This window comes from Sorex araneus, chromosome 11 (genome assembly GCF_027595985.1).
Source record: "Sorex araneus isolate mSorAra2 chromosome 11, mSorAra2.pri, whole genome shotgun sequence".
NCBI classification, from domain to species: Eukaryota; Metazoa; Chordata; class Mammalia; order Eulipotyphla; family Soricidae; genus Sorex; species Sorex araneus.
In genome coordinates, this window is record NC_073312.1 from 41762642 (window position 1) to 41783504 (window position 20863).

Below are 20863 nucleotides of genomic sequence, written 5' to 3' on the forward strand. Positions count from 1 at the left end.
AGCCCCCTGAGTACCTGGCTCTGTTACCATGCTGTGTTTTATTTTCTGTTGCCAAATTCTGGTCAGGAATTTTCTAATAATGTCTGCATACAGCACCTGACCCTATGGAGACTTTATTTCTGCTTTCCCTTACAGGGTCTCTGGCACTCTAGGGAGAAATAGTCTTAAATATTTAGTGAAGTATTGTCCTGGTGGGAGAAGACCTCACACATCTTAAGGGGTAAGAGGCCAGTTTGGTACAAGAGAAATGAAGTCTGGACATAGAACAATCAATGGCTCCTTTCTAAAAGTCTAAAATTATACACCATAAGCAAAACGAAAAGCCATAGCCAGCTTTTTCACCATGGCAAAGGGACACAGTAATTTTCAATGATTTTTAAAATTTTTTTCTGTTTAATTTCATTTAAATAGTTCCATGTGACTGGTGGCTACAGACAGAGCAGCACAGTAAAGGCTAAGAAGTAAGCAAGGACAGACCTTTTTTAGAGCACAAAATGTTCTGCTCTGCATCCCATTCATTTACTTTTTACCTTCCGCATACAACATACACCTCAGGCGAGGGATTTATATATATTCACTTCTCCCGGCTGTTTCTTCACTTGGGAGACTATTTTTGGTCTTTCTTTTTCATATTCTTGTCATACCCCAATTGAGTGAATTTTTCTTTGTTTTGATTTGGGGTCATATGCAGTGGTGCTCAGGGCTCACTCCTGGCTCTGTGCTCAGGGATCACTCTTGGCGGGTTTTGGGATCATAAGGGGTTTCAGCATGAAACCTGATGTTGTATCTCTCGGATGCCTCCCAATTTAATTTTTAAGGAGACATACCTCCATTGCAGATATCTCTAGAGGGGAAAGAAATGTTGCAGGCAACTGGGTAGGGGGTCCTGGTATTGTACTTTTGGGAAATAATAAATGTTAAGAAATTGCTAAGCCCTGGAGCAACCCAAAGACATGAAAACCACATCCCTTTGACATGCAAATCCTGAGTTCTTTGGAGGGGAAAAATTGATGCACTACCCAGATGATAGATAGCACAGCGGGTAGGGTATTTGCCTTTCATGCAGCCGACCCAGGTTCAATTGTTTCATCCCTCTCAGAGAGCCTGGCAAGCTACCAAGAGTATCCTGCCTGCATGGCAGAGCCTGGCAAACTCCCTGTGGCATAATCTGTCACTGTCATCCTGTTGTTCATTGATTTGTTTGAGCGGGCACCAGTAACATCTCTCATTGTGAGACTTATTGTTACTGTTTTTGGCATATCCAATACACCATGGGTAGCTTGCCAGGTCTGCCGTGCCGACGCGATACTCTTGGTAGCTTGCCAGGCTCTCCGAGATAGGCGGAGAAATCGAACACGGGTCGGCCACGTGAAAGGCGAATGCCCTACCACTGTGCAAGTCGATGAACAATGGGATGACCGTGCTACAGACAGTGCTACAGTGCTTTTAAAATTTTTAATTGTCCAAAGAGCATGATAAATATCAATATAACCTGAGTTACTTCACCAAAAAGATTAAGAGTAACCCAAAATAAAGAACAAATTGGTTTGACTAGATACAGAATACATTGCAGTGATAAATAGAAAAATTAAAAAAAATATCTAGAGAAGGAAAAAGAAAACCAAAAAATACATACATAAAAGCACACATACATAGAAGACTATAAGGCTATTCAGTTCCCTTCGACGTGTAGCTCAGTGCACTGTGCTTACCTGATGGCTACCATACAGTTTGATGTGAATAAAACTATATCTAAGATGATTAAGAAAAAGCTTTGTGGAAGAATGCTAGAATATGGGAATCCTCAGCTCTTGAATCAAAGCATAATGGCTGCATTACTCCTTTTTCCCCTCCCAGTTCGTGCTCCACTTTTATCTGTCCTCATCTGCCCTTTAGAAGCTGACCTTCAGAGACAATACTAATGGGCACCCTTAATCTCTGACTTGGAATAACTTCCTAAGAGTCAAGGGAAAAAAAGCAAATGCCATTATTAACAAAATATAATAAACATCATTTAAATAAAAAATTAAATATCTGTCCTCAAATTTAAAAAGCATGACAGACACATAGAGGACATGTTTAAACATTATTAGCCCCTGCAGCAATTTGTTTGGTTATGTCTGGAACAGGGTCCAATAAATTGCATTTATTACATATTTCCTATTCCGCTGGTCCAGGACCACACATAGAACTACTATGTGATCCCTCTACACAGCCTCTGTTAGAATAACCTAGGAAGAACTTATAATCTATATAGTTATTATTTTTAATTTGTCAGAGGAAGTAGCTTTGTCAGGATCTCTCACATTTCCCAAGATGTCATAGTGGCATGAAATGGAAGCAAGAACCAAACCCTGTTCTTGTGAACTGAATTATTCTATTCGTTACACATAAGGTATTAACCAAACTTCTGATTTACATAAGACAAAGTGGGTTCTTTCTATCAGTGATATACCAGGCCATACTTTCTATGAAATGGAAGTTGGAAGATACTATAAGGAAAATTAAGAAATAGGACGGGAGAGAGAGTATAGCCAGTAGGGCACTTGCCTCACACACTGGCTGACACAAGTTAGATCCCTAGCACCTGATATGGTACCCTGGGTACCACCAGGAATGATCCATTAGCACAGAGCCAAGAGTAAGCCTTGAACACCACTAGGTGTGACAAACAAGGTAACTCAGGAAATAAGAGAATATAACATTTAAAACAGAACTTCGGGGGCCTTTCACTATCTCAGCCATTACTGTACTCATTATTGATTATGTTGCTCTCAGACAGAGTAAAATCAAGATGGTATAGGCAATCTTTTGTGGATATTCGCTTTCAGGCTATTTCCTGTCACCAAGAACCATTTTATGTTGTTGTAACATCATCCGTGTACTCATGCCCCAGGAATGGGGGTGCTTAATGGGACTACTATGGCAAACCTGAAGGTTTAGTTTCGTGCTTGTGCTTGGGACTAAACACACACACACACACACACACACACACACACACGCACGCACGCACGCACGCACGCACACACGCACGCACGCACGCACAAGCCCATCAATCCCCCAACCAGATGCCTTCCAATCCCTTTGGTCATATTATCTCATTTCCACTTCCATCCAGTTCACACTGTTTGGAATCAGGAGCCAGATTGACATTTTGCCCCCTGGTCACTTCAGGAAAGTAGTCATCATTACACTAATTCACTAATCGTGAGGTTGTCATTTCCCCTCCTGGATTTGGATCCTTCCTGGATTTGCCGGCTTTGCTTGTCCAGGGATTGCTGAAGGTAAAAGATCTTTTACTCCATGTTTCCCCAGATTTTAGGTAGGATTGCAAACTTCGTTGAGGCTCCCACGGGCTACATAATATCTGCATATCATTGCGAATGACTTCTTTCCATTAAGAAGCCAGGGAGAGAGATGCTCCTTATCTACAGCTGAAGATGTGCTTTCCTATGTGCTTTGTTGTTCTCCAGGATTAAGACACCAGAGTTCACTTCTTTCCTGCTTCCTGGGCTGGAGAAGGATGGGCAGTGCAATGGTCTTTACACAAAGGGACTTGCATACACACACACTTATCTACATGCATATATTCTTACACACACATTCTCATATGCATGCCTTTATACTCCATATAGCATTCACTCACTCGGACAGAACCTATTTACTGACTTGGTGAAGAAAGAGGAATGACTTACAGAATGTGACTGGATTGTGGGAAGGATGCTTCAGTAATAGTTAATTGATTGATCTATATAAATCTAGGAACCAATGGAAAGAAAAGGAGATGGAATTTCCATAGAGATCTCAGTCCAGACCCAGTGCTTTGTACCTATAAATTCACACTCAGATTAGTACTCTAAAAAGCCATTGGAAGGACAAGACTGGCATTTCACAGAAAAGCTGAGGTGTGGTAGGGAACTTGTCTTTATACAAACATAATCTTGTCACTGTGCTATGTACAGTGAAGAAGACTGAATCACTAAAATTACCATCTCGGACAGCTGCAATCATTATTGAAATGCCTCATAATCTAAAGAAAAAAACAGACGATAACACAGGGGATTGAAAGAAGCCAATAAAAGTAACCCATGTCAGCATCACCCATAGATAATTATAGTGGTGTTTGGGGCCTGAATTTTATTATTCGTAATTAAAAAGTTTTTATACAATAGGAAAGTATAGCCTTATATAAAATCTCTACTGCAAGAGGTTTGGTTTTACTCAAGATTATAATATTGGTTTACATTTATTCACATTTATTTATGTGTCCTCAAAATTCAAAGCATATCACATATATTGAGAGATTTGATTCTCATCAGAACTTTGTTAAGTGAGGATTATTTCCTATCTAAGACCTAGAGATGCCAAGCAGCAAATGATGGAGGTAGGATTAAAATCCCTACATTTGTAGTCTAGAAACCTGGCCAGCCCCACACTTCCCACAAATATTATTTCCCTTACCAGTGAATGTTCTTTTTAACACCATTAATAGCGATAACTTTACATTTACATAACTTAACATTCCACAATCTTCTGCTTTTATTTATCTGTCTGGCTCTGAATTGTTGAGCATTTGTATTGTTCCCAATTTCTTGCTAATCTAAACTGTGTTGCCCTGAAAATCTTTGCACAAACATCTTTTAGAAACCGAGTAAATTTTTTGGGTAAATCCCTAGAGGTGCAATTGCTGCACATACACATTTTAAGAGCATTTGGTTCCACCACCAAATTGTCATTCCAGAAATATCATACCAGCCCACACTCCCACCAGCAGACAGTCCTTTGCTCCACAGATGCTGAGTTTTTCCTGTTGCATCATCTTGGGGTTTGGCACAGAGTACAGTCCAGGTGTCGCTGCAGCCAGGGCTCAGGCTGTGATTGGCAGTGGGTTGCCGTTTTATTAACATGACAAGCAATAAGACATTGGATGCTAGAGAGACTGCATTGTTGGATGGAGGTGGGTAAGAGCAGAGACTTGGAGAGTGCCTCTAGGGGGTGAATGCACATGAAGAGCCTCAGCTTTCCGAGCAGTCCCTGCTATCCTGACAGCTCCACCCAGAGACCATGCAGCTGCCCGCATCCTCCCTCTCTCACCGTCCAGCTGTTGTTCTTCAAACTACCTCATCTTTATAGTTGGGGAAAAGATAGTCATTACCATTCCAGTGTGTGATCTATCACCCGTAGCGATCCCCCGGCAAAGTGAGCAGTGGACAAGGTACCAGGAAAATATCCCCAGTTATTCTTTCACAAATCCAAATAGGGGAACCAGGGAGTAGCCATACTTGTTTGGAGTCAGACAGAACTCACGCTGACCTAACTTGGCTCATCATTATTTGTTTTGATTAAAAGAATCATTTCGTTTTTATAGCCTCTGTTTCTTCATCTGTAAAATGGTCGTGACATGAGAGTTTCAGGAGTCTGGAAATGAAACCAGGTTTCTGAAGGTCCTAACACCCAGCAGGAATTGCATACCTGCCCTGTGCTTGACACTGTGGACACTTGGTTTCCTTCAGTGCTTCTTTACAATAATGTTTGGACGATATTTTCAGCACTGCCAATGTTTTCTTTTCGGTAGAACAATGTGGTTGTTTGCCCCTTTCCAAAAAAAAAAAAAAACACAGTTTGGATAGAGTAGAAGAGTATAATGAGGTTCTTGCCTTGAAGGTTATTGTCTCTGAAAGTTCATGCTCCAAGTGAGTTCTGGGAAGAGCAGAATCAGTGGTGCAATGAAAGGCAATGTAATCTCATTTTATGACCAGTGTGGAGCAGAGGAGAATGAGTCATCCAATATTCCAGCTCACTCGTGGCTTTCTTTATGGCGCCCAACCTTCCTCCAGCAATATAAGCTAATCATGTTCCCTCCACTGTTAGGGAGGATGTTCTAAGCACTGGGGCTGGACACTGCATGATCTCAGTCTCTTTCCATTTGTGGTGCTCCAGCATGTGGGTAGACCACGGACAGAGTGGACTTGAGGATGGGATTGGATTCAGTTTGCTAAGATGCTTGCCAGGAGACAAGCCAGGAGTGGTCTGTCTACCTGCTGCTCCCCTAGCGGCCTGGGGATGGAAATCCAGTTGTCCCTAACTTTGTCCAAAGCTAAAGCAGTTCTTTCCTCCTTTGCTCAAATTCCTCACATCTCTTCTTTTTATGCCTGAGCTCAGTTTCTCTTCTTTTTCCTTTAGTGTAAGGGTAGAGTGTAATGAGGCAGTGTTTTTCAATGTGAACCTGAGATGTAACGAAGACATTCACAAGTTTTAAATAGCATCAGAGAGCAGGGAATTGGAAAGTCTCCCATGCCTTTGTTTTCAGTTTATGGGCATACATGATAGAGGAAGGAGCAAAGGTCAGATTTGATGCCTACATAATGTGGGATAGCATGTATTTTTGACAGGATTAAAAGAAAATAAACATTTTAATTAACTTGTCATAGGATCATCAACAATATCACCGTCATTTGTAAATGTATCCATCTTTTGTCATACTAAATTCCACAATTGTATAGAAGAGTAGTGTGACCAAACTTCTGTTTTCTGAAACTGTTTTTTTACATATAATTAACCAATAAGTGTTTGCATGTATACATTTATCTTTATATACTAATGGTGTATTGTTTTATAATTACTATCTGTGTTATAAAATCATCACATTCTAGAATTTAACATTGACATAATACTGAATATAGAAATTGCCCCTGTGCTTACTATCAGATCTTTGAAGTATGAAGATACATTTCAGTTGCTGTTTAGGTTAAATTCTTATTTTGCTAGCATAAAGGGTATGAGCAATTTTGAATGCTATTGTCTTCTGTAGCTGCATTACATTCTGGAAGGTTGTGTCATTCTCTGGTACCTGTTATTCTTATAGATGATGTGCCCTCAATGAAACTGATTATTAACAATAAAAATACTAGAAATTTCAGAATTCATTTCAAGGTTGTATTAACTTTTAAACCTTGACTTAGATGACCTGAAAATACCTTTAGTAACTCCTGGAGGAAACCTGGGTTGGAGTCCTAAAGCCATAGATCTAGTCCTAAAGAACTTTTTGTTCACTGTGGCTCTTGCATAGAGTTAAAGGTTGCAGGATGGGTTCATGGTGGTATCAACCAGCTTTTTCTCTCACTTAACTTTCCAACAATCCTATTTAAAGAGCTAAGCCACTGATACACAGTAAGCCAATGATTAGAAATTCAAAATACATTTGCAGGCTAGCTAGATAAAAATAATTTAACCTATTCAAGAGGTAAAATACTGCATCTGTTCTTGTTTTCTTTAATGCAGTGCACACATATATAGTATTACCATTATATATATACATATATATATATATTTTCTTTTTGGGTCACACCTGGCGATGCACAGGGGTTACTCCTGGCTCTGCACTCAGGAATTACTCCTGGCGGTGCTCAGGGGACCATATGGGATGCTGGGAATTGAACCCAGGTTGGTCTCGTGCAAGGCAAACGCCCTACCCATTGTACTATCACTCCAGCCCCTACCATTATATTTTAAACAACAATGCCAATGATAAATGAGGGAAGCAGATACGAGTAGTCTCCTTGTAAGAAGCTCTTCTGCCCATTGCACCTGTTCACAGATAACATCTTCCATAACTTTCCAGAGCCCTTTTCCTGAAAAGTAGTTTAACTTAAACCTCTGCAAGCACAGTCAATATCCATCGGTAAGAGGTCATAATTCTTACTAATACTGTCTTTCCAAGAGACTGAAGTGGAATAGTTAAATATAGAAAGGAAATGACAGATGGTGAAAGGTGTGAACATTTTCTCGTATGGAATGGAGGGAATGGATACTAGAAGGAAAGAGATATATTCCTGTCCCCATGGAAGTAGAGAGAAAGTAAGCAATAGCCCACAGAGAAAAATGTTGAACCTTGGAGGAGAATTAGGGAAATACTAAGATGCAAGAAAGGTTATGAATGTGCTTTTAACAGGAGGAATGATAAAGCAGAAAATCTTGACACTTCTGAGGCAGATGCTTATGTATTTAGTGTCTCACTCAAATGCAGGAACCAGGTCTTGTGGATATACAGCTCAGAACAAGACTATTTGATAATTATCAGGGCCATGTGGCAAACTGGTTATGGTGATTTGGGGAAGAGGTACATCATGGAATGAGGGACTTTGTGTGAAGTTCATTCTGCATGAGGGCAAAAAGGATAACTATATGGATATGTAGCCATGATTGTGTGAGATAATTAAGCTCCTTATTTTTATATCTGAAGCTTTCCTGAGAACATGATTGGATTATGCAATGTATTTTTCTGTTTTGTTTTGTTTGGGGGAGGGGGATTGTTTGTTTGACTTTTAGGCTGCACCTAAACCTAGAAATGCTCAGGGATTAATCTTGATGGTGCTCAGGTAACCATTTGCAGTGCTGAAAATTGAACCTGATTCTGTCACGTGTTAGACAAGAGCCCTACTTTCTGTACTATTTCTCCAACCCCATGATCTATATAGCCTCATGTCTCATGTCACGTCTGTGACACCTTCAAAAGTTTGGTGGGACATGTCTGCATGGTCCAGAGGTTTTCCTGATGGGCTTGGGAAGCTTGGGGAAGGTTTTGGTGTTGCATTATACTCAGCATGGGGCTAAGAGAATAGGGCTCAGGGAGATCTGGGATGCTGAGGAAATCAGTAAGGGAGGTTGAGATGGGGAGTATTTCCCATGAATACAGTCAGAATCTGTCTTGTCTCACTGAAGTTAAAGCTTCTGGTTTCACACGCTTATAATATGCAAGGACATTAGTGCCTCTATGTCCTCCCTGTTCTATTGCTGTAAGGTACCTTAGGGATATAGCTGCATGCTTCCTGGATATAAGAAAGCATAAGAAAACATAATGGCAAATTTTGTTCCTTTTCATTACATCAATAGATGGTGTCTGGGATCATTCAGTATGTCAGGAAGAAAAACATATGCTGCCTACTTTTTTTGACTGCCTTTTGGTTAGCAGAGATTTGATGCTGAAGTATAGCTAGCATCCCTCTCCTGTCTTTCCTACTTTCTCAGCATAGGCTAGCAGGACAATAAATGAAGCTGCTTTCATGGAGCTGTGTTCACTTGTCACTTAAACCCAGCTACAACTACAAATGCTTACGTCTTGAAGAAATCCATGGATCCCTTCTAATGTCCAAGCCAGACTTTTGCCAGTCAGTTTCCACTCCATCTGAGCTATCTTATTTCTTTTTTCTTCTTGGTACATCACTTGAAAGGTAGAAATGAACCTAATCTTAATTCTTCCTTCAACATGACATGCCCTTTTCAGATTGCGCAAATAACAATGTCTGATTGTCATGTTGAATTGTGAGCATGGATGTGAAGTGCTCCAAAGTCAAAGTAAAGCCAAATATTAGGTCATAAGTCAACATTTTGCTGAGAAACTCAGTTACTAAGAGGTTGAAAATTTATATCTTTTCATGAGAAAACTTGTTTGCCAGCAGGAAAAAATTTCAAAGACTGTTATCTTCCCAAATGGACAAGAGAAATGAGTGTAATTTTGCAACCTGGGTCAGAGTCCTTTAGGACTTCTGAAATTGGCTGGGCAGAGGAATAAGGCTTTGTTATAATATTTGATTTGCTCCCTAGGGTGAAAGTCAATGGGTAGCACAGGTGTGTGTCATTTCTCAGGAGGTCATTGGGCAAAATTGGTGAATGACTGCAGTACCCTCTTCATACCAGAGAGACATATTCTGTCTACATATCTTCTGCTGGAAACCTTCCTATGAAAATACAAGAGATAGAGAAGGGAACACCTAGTAGAGAATGTTGGGAGGACCCACTCGGGTTGAAAGCTGCGTGCCAAAAGTAGACTGTAGATCGAACATGATGGCCACTTAATAACTCTATTGCAAATGACAACATCGGGAGAGAGAACAAAAGGGAATGCCCTGCTGCAGAGGCAGGGTGGAGTGGTGGGGGTTTGGGTGGGGGTAGTGGGAAGGATACTGGGAACATTAGTGGAGGAGAATGGGCATGGTGGAGGGATGTAAACGAAATGCAAACATGAAAGTTCATAAGTTTGTAACTGTACCTCATGGTGATTCACCAATAAAATTTTTTTTAAAAAAGAAAATACAAGCTATTTGGGACTTGAAAGAAGTAAAATATTGCCTAGATTTATCTGAGCTCTGGTGCTCTTTGGAAAGTCTCAGTAGATACAAAGACACAGCTTTGTAGAGACCAAGAAATAGTTTGCCAGTTTTGTTGTTTTCTATATTTTAGTCCTGCACTCAAATCCAGGTCTTGTATCAACTGTAGTAGGTGGGAAGGAAAAGACAAAGAAGCGTTAGTGCATTTAGAACATTAGGTTCTATTTTAAGCTGACCAAGCAACAATGTCTAGTTTGCATCTCTTTCCAGAAAGCAAAGCAACTCATATTCCATAGTGTTCAAACTCAAATCAGAAACAGAATTATGGCTCAGGATAGAAAGTGTAGGTCTGCTTCGAAGTGTTTGTGTGTGTGTGTGTGTGTGTGTGTGTGTGTGTGTGTGATGGAGTAGGACTTCAGCTATGGCCACAAGCAATTTCCTTATGGAGCAATCTGCTAACCAATGTCCTGATATAAAGACTGATAGCAGAAACCTGCTCCTGCATGTATCTGTGCACACATATATAGGGGTGTGCATGTGAGCAGATGAATGGGTTATGTGTGCATTATAGATATGTGATAGAAATTTTCATAGATAGAGATATGTTTATGCACATGTGTATGCATGTGCACACTTTGGTGTAAGCAGTAACAAGTGTCAGAAACCCAGCCTGACACCATAACAGTCAGTACCCTGTCCCTAATGGTTTTATAATTGCTTCTCAGCCTCCTGGCTAAAATCAAGCATAGTACCTAATGGGTTTGTGACTTATGTATTGTCACGATTGCTAGGGATTGAATGTAGGGCCATCATATCATTCATCCTAAGTAGGGATCTATTAAGTTCTAAGACAAAAAATTAAATGGATATTATTATAGTACTTCATAAAAGTCTTAAATTCTTAGAGTCAAACTTTCTGCCATTTCCATTGTGAACCTGCTAAATCTGAGAAAGAGATCCATGTCTTTGACCAGGAGGTGAATCATGAGCCCATCTGTGTATGTTAGACCAGAATCTTCTATAGACAGCACCTCTCCCTTTATGCCTTACCACAGTCGTCACAATTGTAGACCAGAAAATAGGAGCTTTTGCTGTATTGGATGGTGGACAGGAGAACCATTTAGGAATGATTCCTCAAACCCCACCATCAAACTTGTATAGCCAGCTTGCCTGAATTCATGGTTATTTTGGTCTTTCAGGCAAAGAAGGGGAACTATGCCTTTCTGTGGGATGTGGCCGTGGTGGAGTATGCAGCCCTGACAGATGATGACTGCTCAGTGACCGTCATTGGCAACAGCGTCAGCAGCAAGGGCTACGGGATCGCCCTGCAGCACGGCAGCCCCTACAGGGACCTCTTCTCCCAGAGGTAGGCACAGTCCACAAGATGACTCAAGCCATCCCCATGCTCTAGTTGTAAGAATAACTTTGTCTTAGAAGCTGAGAGTTGAAACAAACTTGTTTTTTCTCAATCCCAATTGTGTACTGGTACATGCTCTGCCTACCCCAACCTCACCTTCCTATTAGTGTCAGGACAGGTCTAAGGGTAAAGATGAAGAAAGACACAGTTCCCTCTCCAGCACATTATCTCGTAGCTGCTATCTTGTGTGAATCGTCAACCAGTGGAGACGATAGTATGCATGTGGAGGCAACACAGAAGAGGGCTTCTTATCAGGCTCAGCAGATAACGGAGGAATATTTAGAAGAGGTGACATCTGAGGCCCAAAGGATGAGTCAGAGTTAGCCAGAAAGACACAGTAATGTAAAATTAAGTCTGTAATTAATTGGATCTGTCAAGAGACCAATAATCCCTTTTCAAGATAAATGCAAGGTGAGAAGAGTCAATGTGGAGAGTTGAAAAATAAGAATGGTCAGAGAATCATGTGAGGTATTCAGTTGTCCATGGACCGAGAATATGGGGCTACTGGTATAGGGAAGGGCCTGACCCTTTATGTAGAGAGGGGACAGTGACTCGCTACATGCCTGCCTCCCATCTTCCCCAGATCATCCTCCTGGAAATAAATGCTTATAGATGGTAGGTGGGAGTGCAGAGGAAGGCTGTGTAGACAGGAGTGTTCTAGCTTAAATAAAATCACATGGACACTTTATGCTAGAAATGGAAGTATCATATCTAGTGTGCATTGGCTTGTTCAGTTACCCCTGTGTTGTATTGATGCATGCCTATCTATTGAATTTGTTCTTTGGATGATTAGACAAGATCAAGAGCAGTACCAGGAGTAATTTCTGAGCACAGAGCTAGAAATGACCACTGAGCATCATCGGGTGTGTCCTAAACACACACACAAACACACATACTACCCCTGACTTTTACTGCAGGAACTTGGATTCATTATAAATTCTTGACCAAGTGAGCTGTCCTTGCCAGGGATGATAGAAGCAAAGACTAATGTCAGTTGCCTTTTTTCAGTAGCCATCGTGCTAATGTGGATTGTTGTTCCTAATGACATCTAAGTGTTGGACCACCATTCACACAAATCTTTGAGGTGACATCCTGATGTGAGAAAGGTAGCAGAACTACCTAAATATATAGTAGTATATAAGAATTGAAGTGAAAAGCCAGCATGGTGTCTCAGATTAGTGGGTATCCCCGATTGCTTAATTTATGCATGTATTCCAATTGAGAATTATCCATTTGGAAGGATAAGATTATAATATTATTAGCTTAATACACTGTAGCCCCCAAAGCATAACCAATGCCCTACACTACTCCTCTGACTTCTGGAAGACCTATAGGAGAATTCAGGTCCCCTCTGCCCCAGTGCTGTGCCCAAGTTTCTTTTTTTCTTCTTTTTTCTTTTTTTAAATCTCCATGTCCTCTCTTCTCCCACCTCCTCAATGTCTATTAGATTTTCTGATCGTGAATACCTAGGAGGTTCTGTGATACGTCCATTCAGTGCCTACTTATTAATTGGAAAAGTGGTAAACGTAATTAATAAGATCCAGGGATTTTCTTTGTGATTTTAATTAGCATACATTTCATGTCTCCTTTTGCTCACTGGAGCAGAAAGTGATGACAAAAGAAAAGGAGAGGGAGTGGTTTATTAATTGCTCAGATTAAAGGCCTGAAGAAAGAATGTCTTCTCTCCAGGATTTATAATGTGCTTGTGTTCTTAAGGTTTTACACTATTTGGCTTTCTGTGAAACAGGAGGGGAAACTTGATCACAGACCATCAGACTGTGAATACCTCTCTAGAACAGATGGTAAGAGAGCCCATGGGACCAATGCAGAAACTACACTACCACCTAGATAGCATCAGACCAAAAACTGGGGAAGCACATAATTCCCAGAGAGGGAAGCTTAGGGTCCCTGTGCTTGCAAATTCTCCCAAATCTACAACAAATCTACAAACATACTGCAGAGAAGAGAGAAATAGATTCTCTCTGAGCTGTTCAAGGGAATCAGCATACAAGGTGGAGGTGGGGCTCAAACTGGGTTAGAGGAGGACCTTAGAATACTCAACAAGATTAGTGAGGAGGGGATAGTTACCCCGAATATTGTAAGTTTTTCTGGATTCAGAGTAAAGAGAGCACTGTACCAAGATTAAAGAGTTTCTAGAGAAGTAGTCTTAACCTGGGACAGGTTATCACCACACTGGCCATGAAGTTCTAATTAGATTATTTTCCAACCAAAATGTGTGTGGGCTAGTCTTTTTTTCCTTGCTATTTTATAAGAAAATTTTACCACTCTGCAGTCATCAGAAGACCTTATGCTTTGTGACTGTAAGTAAATGTTCCTCGTGGACTATGCTAACTTCCTGCACTACGTCTATATCAAGTATGTAAGCCCTTGGACGTAATTATCAATAGTCCACAATTTGGGAAGATGGGTATCTTCGTGAGGGAAATACTGAGTCGTCGTTTCTTTTTTTTTAATGTAGGAGTACTGCTATTTATTCAGCCATTAATTAAGCTGATTGAATTAGGCATGAACTCTACATTGTAGCACTGTAGCACTGTCATCCCATTGTTCATCAATTTGCTCGAGAGGGCACCAGTAATGTCCCTATTGTGAGACTTGTTACTGATTTTGGCATTTCAGATGCACCATGGGTAGCTCGCCAGGCTTTGCCGTGCAGGCAGCATACTCTTGGTAGCTTGCTGGGCTCTCCAAGTAGGATAAAGGAATCAAATCCGGGTTGGCTGTGTGCAAGGCAAACATTCTACCCACTGTGCTATCACTTCAGCCCAAACTCTATATTAAGACTTACATTAAAACTCTACATTAATTAAAAAAATAATTGGATATCCATGAGATAGACCATTACAAAGGTATTCATAATTTGGTTTTAGTAATACAATGACCCAGCACCCATCCCTCTACCAGTGTACATTTCCCACCACCAATGTCCTCTGTTTCCCTGCCACCATCCCCCAACACCCCACTCCCCACCCCAACCTCTCTCTATGGGAGGCACTTTCTTTCTTGCTCTCTCTCTCCGTTTCCTTTTGTGCATTATGGTTTTTAATACAAGTGCTAAGAGATCATGTTGTTTGTTCAGGGCATTTGGTATTTTTATAGGGATGGTAAGGCTGCAATAGCTTTTTAATTGAGTTGACACTTTGGGAGATGGATGTGACTGCTGAGGCTTCTGGAAATACAGGGAGGTGGGGGAGGTAGCCCATCCTGACCCCTAAAAAGCCTGAAAATTTCAATCACAAAACTCGCGTACCTAAGCCATAATTCCCAAAAGGAGAGAGTATGGGGACTATTGTCAGCCATAGAGGCAGGGGGAGGGTGAGAAAGGGAGGGAGTATACCTGGGATATTGGTGGTGGGGAATGTGTACTGGTGGAGGGATGGGTGTTTGATCATTTGAGCTTGTAACCCAAACATGAAAGTTTGTAACTATCTCATGGTGCTTCAATAAACTTAAAAAAATCTACAAATAATATGCTTACAAAATATACATCACTGTCATCCCCTTGCTCATCGATTTGTTTGAGTGGGCACCAGTAACATCACTCATTGAGAGACTTATTGTTACTGTTTTTGACATTTCCAATACACATGGGTAGCTTGCCAGGCTCTGCCGCATGGGCTCGATACTCTCAGTAGCTTGCCGGGCTCTCCAAGAGGGGCGGAGGAATCGAACTCAGGTTGGCCGCGTGAAAGGCAAATGCCCAACCGCTGTGCTGGTAGCCCGAGTTTGATTCCTCTGCCCCTCTTGGAGAGCCTGGCAAGCTACTGAGAGTATCGAGCCTGCACGGCAGAGCCTGGCAAGCTACTCGTGCATATTGGATATGCCAAAAACAGTAACAATAAGTCTCTCAATGAGAGACGTTACTGGTGCCCGCTCGAACAAAATATACCATTGGCCATCATATACATACAAAAAAAACTCGCATACCTGAATTTTTGGCAGATTATATCCTGGTGAGGTCCATCCTGAGAAGGTGGAGTCAGGCTGGGTATATGGCAGTGATTTTGGATTGTGGAGGCAAGCAGCTGCCGGGGGCTCTGCTTGGGTGGGCACCAAGCCACCCCAGCCCCCTCGGATTTACCCTGGTCCATTCAGCCATGTTTGAGATTAACTGCAGCTATTGATCTTTCAAGATTTATTAATGGGTCTCTGAGGCAAGGGCGGTAGTAGAGCTTACATGGTGGTGCTGGAGTTGCTTCATGGGGTGAATACTATTGCTTTCAGGAGTATTGGGAAGTAGGGAGAGGTAGCCCATCCCAACGCTGAGAAATTCTGGAGATTCCAGTCACAAAACCTGCATACCCACATTTCAGCAGATTATATCTTGGTGAGGTCCATTCTGAGACAGTGGAGTCAGGCCGGGGGTATGCTCGTGATTTTGAATTGTGGAAACAAGCAACGGCTGGCTGCCAAACTCTGCTTGGTCAGGCTCCAGGCTGACCCACCCCCCTCCAGTTCACCCCATTCTGTTCAGCCATGTGCAGATCTAAGAGTAATTGTGGCTTTTGATCTCTTTCATCATTTATTTATAGGTCTCTGAAATAAGGCAAATAAATGGGGTTGTATAGCTGTCCTGGAAGTGGTTTGTGGGTGTGGCTCCCACATACCTAACTTCTGGCTGTTTAATTTCTTGGTTAACTTAGTCCCAAATTGTCAGCATCTGGCCAACGGCACAGTGGCAATTTTGGGGTATCAGGAAGTGAGAAGGCACCATCAGGCTGCTGATGCACTCACCCTGCAGGTACAGGTTTACCTGCTGGTGGCACCACACCCTTAGTCACTGTGTTTCTAACTAGAACTCTAGAGCTTCTTCTTCTTTTCTTCTTCTTCCTCTTCTTCTTCTTTTTTTTTTTTAGTTCATCATATCAACATAATCCTCTGACATACCAGAAGTATATTTTATTTATTTTCCTTTTATTGATTGAAGTACTGTGCTTTACAATACTGTTAATGATGGCTTCACATGTGCATAATTCCAACATCACACCTATCACCAGTGTACCTCCGCCCTTCTTCAAGGTCCTCAAGGTTCCTCCCTTTCAAACCCCCACTCCCTCTGCAAACTCAGTTCTGGAGATCAACTGTCTCTTGTGTTGCCTTTAGCCCTTTGTTACTATCTTAATGTGTATCTTTAAGTCCCATATCTAAGAGAGATCATTATGTATATGTCCCTTTTTTGTGTCCCATACATTCCAGCAATACCAATTTCAGGCATCTGCTTCCCAAACACAGAAAACATAAATTCAATAGGATACATGTACATCTGTGTTCGTCAAAGTGCTTACTACAAGACCCGACATATGGAAATAGCCCACATGCCCAACTACAGATGAACAGGTCAATAATTTGTGGTATCTGTTATAATGCTTTTAAGGGTGCATCAGAATGAAGAGCCACCTCTCGCTGGGGTGTGCTTGAGAGGAAGAAGGTGGCTGGCTCAGGAAGGAGTGCTCTAGGCCATTAATGGAAAAGTGTATCAGAATAAATAGCAGATTCTAGAACTTTTGTAACCTCTATTCTTAGTGTAGGGAACTGTTTCCTTGCATACATAAATACTATTTTGCACGGCACATTTCAGAGTCTATAGGCTAGAACTTATTAATGTGTGAGGAGGGGTTGAGTGTTGTACCATATTTGGGCACTATGGCATGCAGAGTGGGCATTCAATAAATGTTTAACAACTTAATAGCCATTTATAGATCACCTACTGTGTAGCAGGCTCCACAACTATTGACTAAAAGAAAGTACCTGCAATTATAATCTGTCTGGAAAAATAGAACAATTGACTTCAGGAAGTGACTGTTATTGCTTTGGCTTACTCATAGGGAGGAGCATAGCTTCTTATGGTATTCATTAGTTGAACATCTTTCTAGGAGTCACTTTGTGCTGATAATTTCTTTTATTGTACCTTTGTTGCTTATATATTTAAGTTTTGTTTATTTGTTTTATTTTATTCTGTCTTCCTGTAAATTGCCTCACATTCTTCCTGGAATAATATTGGGCATAATAATGAATACAATTATAAGGAGTTTGGAGAAGAGAAGCATCAGCAAAATTAAACAGGCTGACTTTGCAGTCTGTGAGCAGTAAAAAGGTACCTGGTCCTCCAACCAGGCTCTGACCAGACTCACTGTTCACTAGACCAGAACTTGACCGTCATTGAACAGGATGACTGCGTTTTTCAGCCTGGTGTTCTGGAAAGATCATGAACTCCAAGGTCAGCATGACCCAGCTCCAAAGAGAAGCTTTGCTACATTTTAATTGCTACCAGGTCAGGTCATTCGAAGTCTGAGCTTTAGGTCTTCAATTCATAAAATAGACATAATAAGAACTACTTTACAATCTGTTATGGGAGTTAAAAATGTGAAATGGTCAGACTCGACTATGTTCCCAATAAAAGACAGTTTATGTCAATTATGGACCAGTAGGGATCCTGGTCGATATGGCCATCAGACTGAACAACTGTAAGCTGACTTTTATCAGGCTCTTAATATTTGACAGATCTTCAGCTGAGTAGCTACTAGAGTTTCCTCCTTTTGTGTTGGACAATATTTCTGTGAGATAGATAATTTATTTTGATTATTTTAGTGGTAAGCAGCCAAAGTTTAGATGTTTCATAAGATGACTAGTACAACTGCAGAGTCTAAGTTTTAACTGGTATCCATCACGGGCAAATCTACTAAAAGTCACAGGAGAGTGCTATGTCTCCGGGATGAGCCAGAACTTATTCCCCAAGTCTTCTCAAGTGCCCTGAGCTCCTAAACATCCAAAGTTGGGTTTTCTATAACTTCCAAGAGGATCAGTATTCTCAGCACAGCCAGTAGAAGCTTAATTAATGGCTAATAGCATGATGGAGTGAACACATAGACATGCAGCTTTTCTGGTATGCTTTGAACTATTCAGAGACAGTAAGGCATTGAAAGTATCCATGTAATCATGGAGTGTGCTGTGTGAGAGATCTGTAGTGTTCAGCAGCATACTAAGTATGGCCTCAAACCATATAAATGCACATATGAATTATGCATTTATTTCCCTTACATGTATAGCCGTGTTCTAAGTCTTTTGTGCTTATCTGTGCTCTGGGCATCTAACAAACATAATCTTACACTCTCACCACTTCCATTTTGGTTTATATTGTTTTTCACTGCTCATTTAGTACATTCATACATTTACTGATGCAGCAAATGTCTATTGATAGCCTAAGTTGTGCCAGCAGCCTCTGTACTTGCTGAGGGGGAAACATAGTAGGTTCATCTTCTGTTCTGAAGTATATACTCAATTAGGGTGAATCCTTGGTCTGTGTTGAAAAAATGAGTCATTTGAAGTCTGGAGGGACGAGACTTTTGTCGAGTTATAGTCAGCTGAGATCTGACGCCTCCCAAATCGACACTTTGCGCTGACTCAGTTTGTTTCTATTCAATGAGAGGCTGTGCTGTGGTGAACTTACAATGCTGATAGATCACATAGTCCCATCTGGGATGACACCCTTCCTTTTCGAGGTCACAGACGATGCTTGATAACTGAATTCAGCATCTGCCCTAGTGATTACTTAGGTCAGTGACTTCCTCTTGGTTTTAAGAACTCTTGAACTGTGCAAACCCAAAGGGATTTAAGGGTTCATTGCAAATATATCTGGATGGCACTGTGGATAGCCTTAAAGAGCCCCTTTCTGGGGGTAGGAGGAGCTTAGGGGCTGCCCAGATACCCTTATGTAACTGCTCAGAATGTGTATTGCGGAATGAGTTTATAAAACACCAGAACAAAGGGGAACCACCACCCAGCCTGTACATGGTGAATATGGAAGCACCTGAGGGTTTCCCCAACATTGCAAATTCTATAAAAATACAGAGTCTTTCTCACACCTCTAGCTTCATTTTACCCCATGCTCCTCACCAACTGGTCTCCATGTAAATAACCACATTTTAGCTTCAGTGTGGCAAAATGAGGCATTTAAACATGGTTCTAGTCTTCCAGAAGGCTCTTCTTCCCTTTGAATACTGACCCTGCCAGTCAAAAAGTGACTTTGAAAGTTATTTATTATTTTATTTTGGGGGGGTCACACCCAGCGTTGCACAGGGGTTACTCCTGGCTCATGCACTCAGGAATTACTCCTGGCAATGCTTGGGGGACCATATGGGATGCTGGGATTCAAACCCTGGGTGCCCGCGTGCAAGGCAAATGCCCTACCTGCTGTGCTATTGCTCCAGCCCCTGAAAAGTTATTTTATCTTCCTGTGCCTCAGTTTTCTTTCCTTCAAAGACTAAGTAAAATGAAAACAACTGTCTCAGAGTTGGCATGAAAATTCAACACTGTTTGTCGAGCTCTTAGGTTATTTCCTCCTGGCACATAAAATGTGCTAGATGAATGTGAGCTATTTCACAATTAATCACCCTTCAGGTTTCCACTTACCTGACAATTCCTTGATGATGTTTTCTCTAATCCTTCAGTCTAGGGCACCCTCCCTACGAGTCACATCCTAGCACGTCTGCTTTTTTTGTGTGTGTGTTGTATTGATCCCAACCTCCATCTCCACATTGATTGCTCTAATTGTTTCAATGTCTGTGTCTGTGTTTCTCAATTGTAAGCTCGGCAGTGTTGAACATTGTACTTAGCACAATGCAGACAATGCCTCAAATTGAATGAATGAAGGACATTCGGTGACTCCTAGGTGGGTTATCATTTTGAGTATTGGAAAGCAAGCATTTTATAAGCATGAATATCCTGGATCCACAGTTTGAGAGTTTGCCATGTCTATTTTCCATGGTTTTGTTTTTTGTCTTGTTTGAAGTGAGGATAATGCCTCTCCAGAGGTGCCTGGGTACCTGGGGCCATTTCTGAGATACTTGACCAAGCAATTGGCTTGATGGTTTGCTGCTCAGGTTGTTTGTTGTGATTTTACTCAGGGCTGCAGTCCTGGGAACTACTAAGGCCACATTCACTAGTATTTGGAGTGTAAGAGGGTGATTACATGGTGACAAAGATCGAACTTGGGGCCTCACACATACTTGGTATGCACACTTCTCTCCCACTGGGCTGTCTTCTTGTCCCCTATTTCTATATTTTCTTATTTTAGCCACAGGATGCATGCACAGGTCCAGTATTAAGGACCCAAATAAAACTGACTACTGGACATTCCCCAGGGACTTGACTGAAGGGGAAGACTTTCATGGTCTTGAGAATAGTGACAAGTGAAGTGTATTTGGGGGCAAGTACTCAAATCTCTTTGGAAAAGAAAGAAGTAAGGCAGGAACTGCTGTGTGTGGGCATTGTGGTAGGAAGGGGAGCGACACATCCATAGCTATATTGATGAGATACATGG

At 41.4% G+C, this 20863-nt stretch overlaps 1 protein-coding gene across 2 annotated transcripts in view; it reads left to right on the forward strand.

Moving 5' to 3' along the window:
• GRID1 (glutamate ionotropic receptor delta type subunit 1) overlaps window positions 1-20863 on the forward strand; it is a 755119-nt gene that overhangs the window by 722915 nt on the left and 11341 nt on the right. For both annotated transcript variants that reach the window (XM_055118918.1, XM_004607420.2), the window contains exon 14: window positions 11306-11472. In XM_055118918.1, coding sequence (XP_054974893.1) covers window positions 11306-11472 — 167 coding nt within the window. The remainder of the gene's footprint in view (window positions 1-11305; window positions 11473-20863) is intronic.